The 14,277-nt window shown below is 36.3% G+C and overlaps 1 protein-coding gene across 1 annotated transcript; it reads right to left on the bottom strand.

Annotated features, from left to right (window-relative positions):
- Positions 1 to 4,491: 4,491 nt before the first annotated feature.
- LOC121750106 (respiratory burst oxidase homolog protein A-like) lies at positions 4,492 to 12,681 on the bottom strand. Its single transcript, XM_042144564.1, has 13 exons — positions 11,556 to 12,681; positions 11,287 to 11,446; positions 11,099 to 11,147; positions 9,892 to 10,005; positions 7,695 to 8,117; positions 6,464 to 6,850; positions 6,282 to 6,377; positions 6,086 to 6,201; positions 5,839 to 6,006; positions 5,584 to 5,743; positions 5,300 to 5,494; positions 5,028 to 5,235; positions 4,492 to 4,947 (listed from the first exon to the last, which is right to left on the bottom strand). Exons 1-13 carry the CDS (start codon positions 12,202 to 12,204, stop codon positions 4,838 to 4,840), a joined length of 2,835 nt encoding a protein of 944 aa, XP_042000498.1. The 5' UTR covers positions 12,205 to 12,681; the 3' UTR covers positions 4,492 to 4,837.
- Positions 12,682 to 14,277: the final 1,596 nt, after the last annotated feature.

Genomic DNA, 14,277 nt, shown 5'->3' with positions numbered 1-14,277 from the left:
TTACTATTATTCTACTATGAATAAATTTTTACTCTTCTAGTTCTAGCTGATTTTTACAGCTATACAATGATCCAAAATTTGATCAACTTTCATGACAAATTATCTTTATTACTACTCAGAAGATATGGTAGATATGTGTGGTGAAGAAAAAGTGAAAGGTGGGAGGTGAAGTATGGATTGAGGGGTGGGGAAAAGGGGAGACAAGGACTTGAACAACAGTAGTAAAGTTTATAGCTTTTTGAATTACTATGTAAATGTAGTCATATTTTTTTTTATCAAAGGAAGAGAATTAGGCAATAAAGTTATGTTTGATAGAGATGTGAATAAATGAAATTTTAGGGTGATTGTGAATAAAAGTAATTTTAGGGTGATTTTGACAATAATAGAATGTCTCACAACAATATACCACTTGAATTATAAGAATATTATGAGTATAGCTTGGATTGAACAACACTTGTTTCTTTTCAGCACTAGGGATTTCTCTTCTAACCAAAAAGCATTGAAAAGCCTACAGATTTCCCCTTTTCTCTTTATCTTTTTTGACATTTTAATTTTGTTGTAATGTCTCTTTTCAGTAATATTTGTCACCAAATTTTAGATTTGGCATTATATGATGATAGTCATTATTCGAAGTTGCTTTATTGTTACTGGGAGTCGAATAAAATGACTGTGTGTGACGTTGATTTCGATGGTAAGAACACATAATTGAAAACTAGTCCACATTTGTGGGTGATGGAAATTCAATTTGTCTCCTACTACAAAAGCAATTCCATTTAATTCTCCAATTTCTCTTTTTGACCATTAATTTTTGCCGCACCAAGAGTGTACATATTAAAATTATATACTATTTATGTCCAATTACTAATAATACGTTCTCCTTTTTTTTAAGTATTCTATTAAAAATAAAATATTTTCTAAAATAGAAATAATTTTATTTTTATTTTTTATTCTCTCTTACTTTACTCTTTTTTTTTATTAACTCACAAGTAATACGACATAAAATCATGTGTTGAAAACTATGAACATTTAGTTTAACACGAATTTTAATGTATAATTGGTAAAGTAAAAGAGATCAAGATAAAAGATAATGTTAGTGAAAAGTGGGCTTCACATCTTTAGTAGTGTAGTGTATATAAAATGATGTGTAGGGGTAATGTCTTGTTTAACTATACCAAAATTAGAAAATTCATAGTTTTCAGGGACAGATTAATAAAGAAATAGTTCATACTTTTCAGGGATGGAGGGAGTACTTCTCCCTCTATCCATAAAAAATAATCTCATTTGTGGACAACACAGGTTTTAATGAGAAATTAGTAAAGTAAGAAAGAGGAGGAGAAAAAGTAGACAAAGTAACTGTGATAGAGAGAAAAAGTGGATAAAGTATGAGAGAAGAAAAAGTATGAAATGCATAGAAACTTTTCATTTTTAGAAATTGGACTAATTTTTGTGAACATCCCTAAATTGTAAAATAAGACTATTTTTCAAGGATGGAGAGAGTATTTATCTATTCTAAAATAATTGTTTTTACAATGTCAATGACAATAAGGCCATCCACAACGCTGTTCCTATACCGCTCCTAAACCGTTCCTTAAACTACTATTTGCGGGTCTCACTGTACTTTTTTACTCCATTCCTTAACTAAGGAACGGAACCTGCAACCCTCCGTTCCTTAACCGTTCCTTAAATTACTATTCATTCAATTTCATTTTTTTTATTTCCAACGCAATTCAATTAAAAAACACACTTTAATAAAAAACAAACACACTTTATTAAAAAACACACAACATTAAAACAAAGTTACAACTTAAACTTAAAAAAATAAAAAGCACACACTTAAAATCCTAAAAAAAATAAAAGTACACAATTTTAATAATTTCATCCGCCAAAGTTTGCCCAAATGTGCTCAATTAGATCCTGTTGGAGTTGGGTGTGGGCGCTAGAGTCGCGTGTTCTTCGCGTGTCCTCGCAGAAGTAGTCGCGTACTAACCTTGCGGCGGCTTCCTCCCGGTTACGATGGATGTACGTACGGGAGCGTCGTTGGGGCGGCGCGGCTTCTTCCGCCTCCCGTCGTCGATCTTCTTGAAGTGATTGTTCCGATATTTGACGCATTTGTTCAAAAGGATCCATTAGTTTGATTAAATTTGAGAGAAGAAAAACAGAGTTGATTTGAGATGAAAATTGGGGTGGAAATAGAAAGGATTTGAGAGGAATAGATGTGTGTTTATGAGTGAAATGAATATGAAATAGGAGTATTTATAGAGTAAATAAATTTTAAAAAAAATAAAAAAAAAATACAAAATGGATAAAAAAACGGTCACAATACAGTTGCAAAAATTTTTTTTTTATTAAATTCGAATTTTAAAAAAATGAATTATTGCGTCACCGTGACGAAACCCACTCGCGGGGCAGCGAGTGGGCGTCACGCGTGCGCTGAGAGCCCGCCACATCGCCTCGGCGCGTGGCGGAATGTGTCGTGCCGCGTGCCGCGGCAACGACACCCGGCACGGCATAGGCACGGAATGGCGACGACACGGCGGCTGCAACGCGTGCCGCCGCGGAACCGTTCCTCCGGAACGGCATAGGCACCGCAACGGCACAGCGTTGCGGGTGCTCTAAGTGCACTTGAATGAATTGTGTATTTATGCAATAATCCATGAATTAAAGAAATACTGAATCAGAGTCAATAAACGATGCCCAACGACTTTTTAGTGAGTATATATATAAATTGATGTTTAGATAATAGTATTTAATTGTTTTATTGGTCAATAATTTAAAATAAAAAAATTTGAATTTTATTTTATAAAATTAAATTATTTATCTAAAAAAGTCATAATACGACCATTTAAGATCATAGTATTAACCCGATGAAACTTGTGTGTTGTAGTCTATGATGTAAACTTGGGCCCTCTATTTCGACATAGTATTACATTTAAGTGTTGTTAGGTTCAAAAAAACTGATGAGTGATGAGTATCATTTGGTGGGATTACTCGGACCTTATGAGTTTTGGTCTTCTACTGTAACAAACTTATTCAATCTTAATCCAATTCTATCTCAAATAACTTAATTTTGAACAATCCAATATATACTCCTTAACAGTTACTACCAAACTACGATTCAAAAGACAAAAACCCGCTTCACAAATTTATGTCTTATAAGATTGATATAAAACAATATTACTATATATTATGAATTGGTTATTAGTTATTGCTCCCTCTGTCCCAAAAAAATATGCACTTTGGGTTCGGCACGAGTTTTAATGTAAAATTGGTAAAGTAAGAGAGATGTAGAGAGAGAAAAAGTAATTAAAGTATTGTTAGGGAAGAATGAGTCACACCTCAAAATGGAAAATGCATATTCTTTTGGGACGGATTAAAAAGGAAAGAGTGCATATTCTTGTACAACGGAGAGAGTACTAGTTATTACTGTAAATTAGTATGATACGATCTCTATAGCTTAGTATTTAGTTATCTTTTGATTCACTATATCTTTCCATATATTGTTTTCTTGGTCAATAAGTTAGGGTAGTAATTCTAGTATTATATATAGGATTGTTATCATTTTATGCAATCAATGAAATACAATATTATTTAAGCTCTCAATGAAAGCACCAGTTGATAAGGAGCTTTTAATGATCGACGAGGATACTCGGCGATCGATAACCTCTCCGTCCAATCGTAGGATCGGCGGAGGCAAGATTTGGCTGCGCGCGGAAACCTTTCTGTCGGGCAGCTCAAGATCAAGGTCAGATAAATCTGGGCGGCTGTGCGCGGGGCTTCCCGTCGGGCAGCGGCGTCAGAAGTGAGAGAACCGTGAGACTCTTTAGGGCTCAAATAATATTGTATTTCATTGATCGCATAAAATGATAACAATCTATCTTATATATAATACTAGAATTACTACCCTAACTTATTGATCAAGAAAACAATATATGGAAAGATATAATGAATCAAAAGATAACTAAATACTAAGATATATGGATCGTATCATAGTATCACCTTAAAGCGACCCTATATTAATATTATGAATTGGTTGAGTTGAAATAAGGTTTCCTGATGCTATTTATGTAAATGAATGAAAATTACTTAATTTGTTCGGGATAACGTCTTTTATCTAAAATTTAATACAGGCATGTGACTTTGTACACAATTGCAATAATAAACACACCCTCCTATTTTAACTAATTAATGTCTTTTAAAACACTCCAAACTGAAATAAACATTTCCTAAAAAAATAAAACAAATCCTGGTTATTATAATTGGTAATTTATTTCTTCTGCAAATGTGATATTTTAATTTTAGTACTACTATATAATATCTTTATAGAAAATGTGAAATATATTAGCTAGAGGACCCCCTACTGGCTACTACTGAAATAATTCAATTGTTATGATTGCGACATTAAAATTTGCACATTATATAATACAACCACTTTATAGTTAATCTAGTATTTGTCAAACATATATTTGAGATTAATAATCCTACCCTAAAGAATTAGGCCAAAATATAAGAATTTACATGTAAATATCACTTTAATTTTGTACATGATCTTTGAATCTTAAAAGAATCAAAGAACTTTGCAGAGTTGGCAACCAGCACCAATTTTTTGGTTTGGTTATGAAACTCTACTTACTAATAAAAATAATTTATAAATACTCAATTACTTGTAGGTATACATTATCATTAATTCTAATATATTATCCTATCCTATCCTATCCTATCCTATCAAGAACTATACAAAATATTATTACGTTGAAGCTCTGTGAAATGGAGAGGATATGTCACGTAATATACTAGTACTACTTGGATATTTGGTCGGTCCTCTTAATTCCTTTAGAAATTAGAAATGCTCCTTGTGGAACTCGAATTTCGTCGAACCCTTCTGATTATAGTCATAGCAGAGGTTGCTAAGCTCCTTAGCTAACACCGGTGCTCCGCAGTAGAAAACTCCTGCTCATAAGTGTTCAATTCACAATCACATTGCTATGCCATCATCTCTAATACCATGCACAATTAACATACTGACTTACCTATTCTTGCATTGGCATGCTTGGTTCCGATCTTAGAAACAACTTTCTTCCAATTAGGCCTTGCAAAATGTGTTCTCACCCTTGTCCCAGATACAATGTCCACCCCATTTTTGGCATGGTTGAGTGCTTGAACCATAGTGATGAGAGCTGAACGAGCATCGCCTTCTTCGTATACACTTGTTAGATAGTTGTGCATCTCGATCACCCCCTGAAAAATCATATCATTATAAGCCCATGTTTTAGATGACTTGGGGAGATGTCCCATTAATTACCCTTTGGTCAAGCTCAGCGACTTCGTTCATCACGCCTTTGAACCAATCGAATGACCCTTGCTCTCTTGTGACCCAATAAAAGTAGGCATTACTTGTCCTTACTGGTTTCTTCCGTTTGGGAGAAATCTTGTTCACCGACGAGTCCATAGAGCCCGTGCTCTGCTCCGAATACCTGCTGAAATCTGATATCGAATCCTGAAATACAAAAAACCAAAAGATATTCATCCTGAAAATTAAAAAAAAAAAAAAAAAAAAGGCCTTCCATAGTGAGAAGTGGTGCTTACAGCCAGCTCCTCCATTTTGATGATATTGTTGAGTAAATCTTTAAGGATGCTGATGAAGGGCGTTGCTCCGATGCCAAGGCCAACAAGTAAGAGCACGTCGTACTTTCTGTAATCTTGTGCTGGAGCTCCGTAAGGTCCATCTATTAGGAGCTTTGGCAAACTGGATGCAGAGAGGACTTCAAATTTTCTTGGGAGGAATACATCTCTACAAGTTCATAAACCATGACTACTTATTTTTTGGGAAGAGCAACACACCTTTTCTTAGTGCTTTCGTCTGCTCTGAGTAGCCCACTCTTCCCAGAAAGAGGAGGTTCACATGCCTCAGCGAATACCCTCTTAAGTTCTTGTGTCCAGTCACCCAACTGCCTTATGTGAATGCTTAGATAATCGTCATCAGGTGCGGAGGTAATCGAAAATGGATGCCTAGTTGTGAATATGCAAGCAATAGCTTCAGCAGCTAATTTGACACTACCAAAATATGATACAGGTTACTGAATTTTACCATTCAAATGGAGAAACTGCTGGACACTGAACAAACATGTACTGCCCACTCTTATATCGAAACTGTGGAGGTTTTGACATTTGCAACGTCAGTACATTTCCTGGATAAATGGCTACCTGGAAAGATAGGGGAAAATTGAGATAAATAATTAGCTTCTTGAGTCAATGCAGGTTGAACTTACGCAAATAATACTCACCTTCAAAATCCGGACGCTGAAGAAGCCTGACCGGAAGTATCTAAGGGTCCTTTCTCCAGCATAGAGGAGTACAGGGACAGCAAGATACATCCATGTCTGAAATGTTAAGAACTTGAATTGCATTAACCTCCTTTGGAGTTCAAGTATCATGAAGCTTTAAAATCTAGCTAATGTATGCATACCGTCATTTTGTACCAGTCGTGAACAAGGTAAAGAAATGTGCCATGGATGATGAGCAGGATGTAGACGATGGCAAACAGGTGGTGTGAATACCAGAAAGCGTTATAGCCTGTGAGCCTGTCAAATGGCTTAGGCAGCTTAATAAGACTCCGCCTGAACCACCGTGTTGCCAATGTAAAAGCAATTATCATAAGGATCACCATGAGAATCCCTGTCACACCCTCAATCCCTTTAATAAGGTCCATGTACTGTGGCTTGTGGCCACCAAAATCATGAGCCATATACTCATTGTATGTGTCATCGGACTCATGTATAAGCCTTGGAAAGTCGCAAGCAAGGTGGTTTCCAGCATGGAGTATGATACCAACTACAATGGATGCAGCAATGGTCTGCATGTGTTTTATAAAAGCAACACTCAGATCTCTATCATAGTAGTACTTTATATGACTGCAATAGACTTGATGAATTCATAAAATGTTGAAAGCCAGTATCATTGCATACGGTTTAAGATATGAAGCGTGATCCAGTTCTCAAGTTTGAACAAATCAATATTCATGTGAAACATTCTCCTCCCCTGCTTTTTAGCTTATAAAAGCAACATTGCTAATAAAATTAAACTGCTCATTTCTTTTGTTTCTCATGAGGATTACCTCATAACATTGCGAAGTGATCTATCATATTCAAATAATAGCAGTTTTGCTTACAATAAACTAAAACAATGGAAGCATCATGCAAGGGAAAACTAGCTGATATTGTTTAACCTATAAACATTTGTTGCATAGGTGGGAATATCATGAACAGTTTACTTGGAAAGCTAACTAGTAAAGCTTGATGCAGAAAGAATAATATTATCTACCATGTTTTGCATACTTTGTTTCTCTTTGAAAAAATAATCATAAGCTACAGTATATGAATCGCTTTAAAAAGCCACAACAAATGTCAAACTTCCCTGCAGATTCTCAGTTGACTTGGTAAATTCGGGTGGAAAAATAGAAGTAGAGATATTTGTTTTTATTGAAATGATCACTGCTGACTTGTTCACAAGTCCATGGCGATGGGGCCATGTATAGACGTATAAAACAAGTAAAATATAACAAGCGTGGTGATGCTTATGACACCATGGTTGTTGGTTGGGACACATTTCCTTCCTCTAAATAGTATAAATGAAGTATTTTCTCAAATGCTGGGACCCCACCCAATGTGTAAAACTAAAACAAATGAGTGGATGCATACCTTATGAAAGTTGATATTGTCATCAAAGGGCACAAAATGGCCCATTTTAGAGGACCTCAGCCAAGTAATGGTGTTCCTACAGACAGGCAATAATATGAGCGCCATGTTGAATTTCAAAGTCTCAGCAGCGCCCTTAGCCGTGAGGAGGCAATAACCCATGATCATGAATGCCTTCTTTTCTTTGTATGCATAGAACTTCCACGTGAAGAGTCCAATCATTATCATAATCCATAGAGTTAGCACCCAAATTCTCCTCCAATATTCTTGCAAAAAGTAAACTAATTTAGTGCTTAATCTCTTAATCCGGCCGCGATATCTCAGGCCGTGGAGGTTTTGGCTCAGGGCTTGGCTTGTGTAACTTAGAGCTTGGCTGTAGTTGAGGTATGTGTCCTTCTGTAGCAGTAGTGTTTCCAGCTGCCAGAGCTGCATAAACGTGTCACCAAATTATGTTTAAAATGCAATAATGTTTAGACCATGTATGAGAATATGTGATTGATGTCTATATTTTTTAGTGCTGAAAACACGCTTTACTGGTCCGGAAAATAGAATGTTCACATGGGCAAACCAAAAAGTATGCTTGTCGTCTACTAGGTCGCATGATAGAAAAAGGGCAATAGCAATTACACAATATTCTTTGTTTCTTTTTGGTCTATATTGGTATGTCATTTCTATTATATATGCTCTCTTTGTTAAATGTACGTTATGCAATATTATTCGTTTGAACAATCTCTTTTGTCCCGTTGCAAGAATTCTTGAATGGACGCAAATATATAGAATTATAATTTCCTCAAAAAGATAAAGACAACAAATATGCTAATTTGGACTTGTGTTTAAATAGGTAGAATGTGGTATTTCTAAATACTACTCCTCATAAGATCTATCTATCTATCTATCTATCTCCACAATAAAATCAACAATAAAATTGATGCTATTACTAACTAATACGGGCATCGGCTAACTTTTCAAGAATCATTACGTAATACGGAACTATAATTTCCAGTTGCACATTTTTTAAAATTTTCTTCATTAACTCCGCCTTATCATCTAATTGGAATTAGGTAATTGATTAGTTGTTTAAAGAAACAGTTGGCAAGAAAGCTACTCCTTGATTACCCTTTTTATCATAACTATTCTTGCATTATACTACTGCGAAATGACTTATAAGAAGTAACTTTTTTTTAATCTTAATTTCCTAAAACAAAAACTAAGTATAGTACTCCTACTAATTTTTCCTTGTCTTAAAGAGTGCTATGACAATCATGGATTAATATTTTACTGTACAACTGTTAGCCCACTTGCTATTATGCCCTACACCTGTATAATCTATAAGCAGCAAACTTTTTTTCTCTCGTTTTCGACAAAACCCACCCACTTAATTAAGAGAGACAAGAATTAAAACTAGAGATAATTATCAGAAAAAAAAGTTAAATACATTACTCTCAGCCATTAAGCGAAAGGTAGGGTCGTTGAGCTATCAACGTAGACAATTCATACTATATACCGTAACAAGATAATTAAGGGGAAATTCATACTAATATTTTCAACCACTCTTGGTCCTTAGATGTAATCATACTTTAATTTAAATTATACTATAGTATCTTTTTAATTATTTTATCATCATTTTTCCCTAATTGCCCTGACACACCCAGCTTCTCTATTTTGACTTGCAACCAAACAAGGCTCCGCTCTACAAAAATTTCAGAGATTGGATATTTGTATATGTTTATACAAGGATGTATTCAGGTCAGAACGCTAAGTATTGTCAAAACGTCAAACCATGTACATTTTATTTTATGCACATATAATATACCACTCTCATATGTAATAATGTACATTATATGGGGGTGATACTTTATTACATATGGGGTGGTACATTATATGTGTATAAAATGTACATGGTTTGAAGTTTTGACAAAGATACTGTTTTGACCGTAATATACCCTGTTTATACATGTGTAACACATGGTATTTAATTCAACGTGTATAGTTGAACAACACGATAATCGCAATGTTAAGAGGATGTAATCAGTCATTTGTCCTCTAACTACTTATTTTTTTTAAAATAATAGGTGTGGCAACTAAAGTCCAATATGATAATTTTAGTTGCAACCATTTTTCATTCTATGTGATGTGGTTGGTGAAGAAGCAATCACTAGTTATATAAATAATCTATGTTTAGACTGAAATTGAATCTTACCTCGATGTAGCCAAGCCTTTCTGGGTCTAACTCTTCCATGATTAGAGCTGCGTACTCTTCGGCTTGTTCTTTCAATCTCGATAATTTATTTGCAGATGCACTTACCATAATAATCTACATAGTTAAAGAATAAGAAAATGGTAAAGAATTATTTACTGTCATTTTTTTCGTTCTTTCATATTCCCAAGTTTACCCCCACCAACCCCGGAGTTGATTTATTTATCTTTATTTAAAAGTCGGTGTATTTTAGAGAATTTTGGCATAGCATACTTTGACTATCTCAATAAACATAAATATAGTTCAACTTAAAATAAATGCGTGGGCGCAGGTGCGGACCCATATATACTTAGGGTGGGACTAAAGTCCTTAACAAAATGATTTTTTAATATTTTTTCTTTTATAAATATTGAAAATTTATCTAAATTTAAGGCAAATTGTATATAAAAGCTCTTATAAATAAGCTAAAACACCCAAAAATATACTTTAAAACAAAATTTAGAAATCATAGCCCTTATCGTTATTTATTTATGCGTCTGCCCCTGCGTGGGCGTATGTAGTGTACATAAATGAATCCCCTTAAATAACAAAAGTAGAAGCACAATTTGCATGTATATCTTGATAAAATAGTGTACTACCAACTCTGCTACTTAACGATCATATTTAGAGCCCTTTTCATAAGTTTGACATACCTATATTTTTAACCAGCAGAGCAAAGTAATGTTACATATCTAATACTAGTATTTAATACATACTGGAGTATAATATAAGCAAATATTGGAGTTGTTGGTATAGGAAATTACACAATATTGTCATCCTTCACGCCTATCCCTAACCGATTTTAAATTCCACTCTAGAAAGATCTTTTAAAAGAAGAAACTTTTTGTTATAGATTGGATTAAATATAGCAGTATCACATTAAATCTAGTAAGTGAAGAATAATATTAGTGGAATATTTACATTTACATTTACATTTACAAATAATTACTCCTACTACAGTACTATATAAGTGTACCCAATTAATTATTTCCAAAGAAAATTGTCTGCTCTAATATTTATTTTTAACAGAATCTTACAGATGTGCTTTCCTCAAATATCACTTCATTTATTTAAAGTTATTGATGAAAAGTGATGATTAATTAATTACCCATTATTGATTAGTAGAGAAATGATTACTCAAAAAATAACAAAACGAATTAATCAGTGTTACCTCCTTCACTTCCTCTTCCGTGATCCGACCATCCTCATTTTTGTCCACCCTGAAACACGATCATTAATTAATTAATCAAAATTAATAAAATGATAGATAATCACGGATAAATGCTACTTTAACTGTAGTTTAATTAATACAATGCGAAGTAAGAATTTTGAACTAACTAAAAGAAGTTGAATACATACATGTCGAAGAAAATCTGGAGTCTCGAATCAAAGCTTTGATCGGTAATCTGTGACCAGAACTCGTAAAGCTCATCTCTGCCGATCTTATCGACTTTCAGTCTTCTTCTTCTGCTTAATGCATCGAACAACTCCAGTCCAAATTCCTTCGAATCTCTCATCCCTATTCAAAAAAATAACATAAATTTTTAATTAAAGGACCACAATTAAGTGCAAAATTATCTCGTTAATCGAGATAATTGATCGCGTTGAAAGGCGATTAATGAATTAACCTATGCATTGCGAAAAGTCAGCGCGATGAAGGTAACCGTCTTTGGCGAGCTTTTCGAAATTGATCTGAACTTCGTTCCACGCTTCGACGCGGTTGTTTCTGCTATTACTGATGAATTTAAGTCCTTGTAGCGCCTTGTGAGCGCCGGATCGAGTCCGATCCAGCTGCGCGCGCTGCCGGCGCATCGCCCTCGCCGCCAGCGCCGAGTCCAATCCGCCGTTCCCGCCGCCGGCGCCGGAGATTATCCGCGACGCGTGCCCGTGGCTCCACGAGAACCTCCTCAGCTCATGCGATAGCTGCTTCGCTTTCGCCAATGCCTCCGCCTTCAGCTCCTGAGAAAACTGGAGCAACTTATTCGAACCGCTCCGGCGCATCGTCGGCGATCGAGACGCCGACGACGACGGTGCAGGCGTCTCGATCCCGGATATGACGTCATTACCGTCGATGCTGATCACCGTCGCCGGCTCGACGCTGCGGAGAATTATGGTGTCGTCGTCTTGGAGATCGAGCGTGACTTCGACGAATTCCGACGCGCTCGCCGCCGAATCGGCGGAGTACTCCGTCGCCGGCGAAGATCCTCCGCTGGCTATATTTCCGGCGGGTATGGTGTCGGATCCCCACCGCCGTTCATATCTTCCGTTTCCCCTCATTGAATCAACCAAAATGCGACAACTCTTTTGGTGCCAGCGAGAAAAATTCGCACAAATTGGGGAAGTTGAGAAACGGAGAATAAAATAAACTACTCCGATAAAACAAATATTTAAATCCAAATAATAATCAGTAGTCCGTTTGAATGAACATAAAAAAGGAGTGGAAATGCAATGAGGAGCAAAACGCGTCAGGAATCCAAGTAAAACTACATGCAAGGCGAAGGCGGTGAGGTAAACGGATGGAGAAAGAGACTGCAATCTGCAAGGGAGAAGAAGGAAACAGAGCTCACACACTGAAGTCGAGCCAGTTTTTCCAATGAAAATTGCATCTCAATTTGGGTGATAATGTATTAGCTAGAACTAGAAAGGGCAATGGATGAGGAGTGGTTTTGATGGTGTCGAGTTTCTGCTGTGAAACTCTCTCTCCCTCTCCCTCTCTCTCTCTCCCTCTCCCTCTCCCTCTCCCTCTCCGTATACTATGTATGTAAAGTTGAGTATATCTAATATATGTGTGCGTGTATCTGTGTGTATACAAGTTTGAGAGTTGGTGTGACGCGTCTGGAAAAATACAGGGCAAATTATTGAAAAAAATGTACTGTATCTGTATGTATGACTTGGTAACGAGAAATACTATTTAACTATAAAACATCTGGTTAGTCGCGCCTTTAATTTTACACGTGTACGCATCATGTCCGTAAATCAACTGCATAGCAATTTTGAAAAATTTCGCTATATAGTGGTAATTGAGAAACATATAAGAGTGTCCATAATGGTGGCCCTTAAAGGCCACCATTTGTGGCCCGGTCATCATTCGTGGCTCTCATGTGGCTTCCGTAATGGTAAAGTCAACAAAACTATCAAAAATAACAAGGGCCACCAAATGTGGCCATCTTTAAAAAAATTAATTTGTTTATTTTTTTAATATTATTTTTTAATTTAAGTCTAATAAATTTTATTAGTTTTAAATTTATGATATTTATAAATTTAATTAAAGTAAAATAATGTGGATTGTAAATTAGAAATTCACAACCTAGAAAAAATGTAACAATAACTTCGTTGTATTATATTGAAATAGGAAAATTATACAACGAAAGTGACATAATTTAAAAACAACAAGCCGGAAACCCAAATCACTCTGCAGCACCCCTTCTACGGTTCCAGACCTCTTCAACCATATCAACCTGCAGTGAATCATGCGATATTTGGCTCCGCATATCGGTGTACCTCTGGATCAGGTATTCATTACTACGTGGTACACCCATCTGTATGGGCTCCATGGCAATACCCGAGCTCGTACTAGCACCTTCTTCGGGTGTCCATCGCTCTGCAGCAAATCCTTCGTCATCTATTATCATATTGTGCAATATGATACATGCAGTCATGATGTCTGCGACATCATTTTCGTGCCATTATCGAGCCGGGCACCGTATAATGGCCCATCGCGCTTGCAGTACACCAAAAGCTCGCTGAACGTCCTTCCTAGCACCCTCTTGTTTTTTCGCGAAATAGGTTTGCTTCGGCCCAACGGGTTGTCGGATCGTCTTCACAAACACGGGCCAGCGAGGGTATATCCCATCGGCCAAATAGTACCCCATGTAGTATATTTATGCACAAAATTTCAAAAATTTTAAAAAAAAATAATAATTTCCGCGGCCCAGCCGCGATTCTCGGCGCTTGCAATGGGAGGGCCGCGGCTCACACGGCTCAGCCGCGTGAAGGGCGCGGCCGCGGCTCAGCCACGCTTCTCGCCTCTCCGCCCCGGCTCTCGGCCTTTGCAATGGGGGGCCGCGCGCCGAGCCGCGGGCCGCGGCTCCCCCATTGTGGACACCCTAAAAACTACTCCTATATGTCATTTGTTAAGTTGTGAGATTCACCAATTAAACTTAAATGATGATAATTTCACAATCTTCTCAAAATGATATACCCGAGAGGGATAGAAAGGTAAAATTAGAAAGTAGTACGAAATTGATAGGTGGCGAAAAGGGATATAGATAGAATTGCTGGGGGAATCTGCTTTTCTTCACAATTTTTGTTTATTTTTCTTGTTTAGTAGGAGTAGTAATTAGTGATTTA

This window comes from Salvia splendens, chromosome 10, assembly GCF_004379255.2.
Source record: "Salvia splendens isolate huo1 chromosome 10, SspV2, whole genome shotgun sequence".
Classification (NCBI taxonomy): domain Eukaryota; kingdom Viridiplantae; phylum Streptophyta; class Magnoliopsida; order Lamiales; family Lamiaceae; genus Salvia; species Salvia splendens.
Note: the sequence above shows the minus strand (reverse complement) of the source record. Positions and strands in the feature narration are given on the sequence as shown.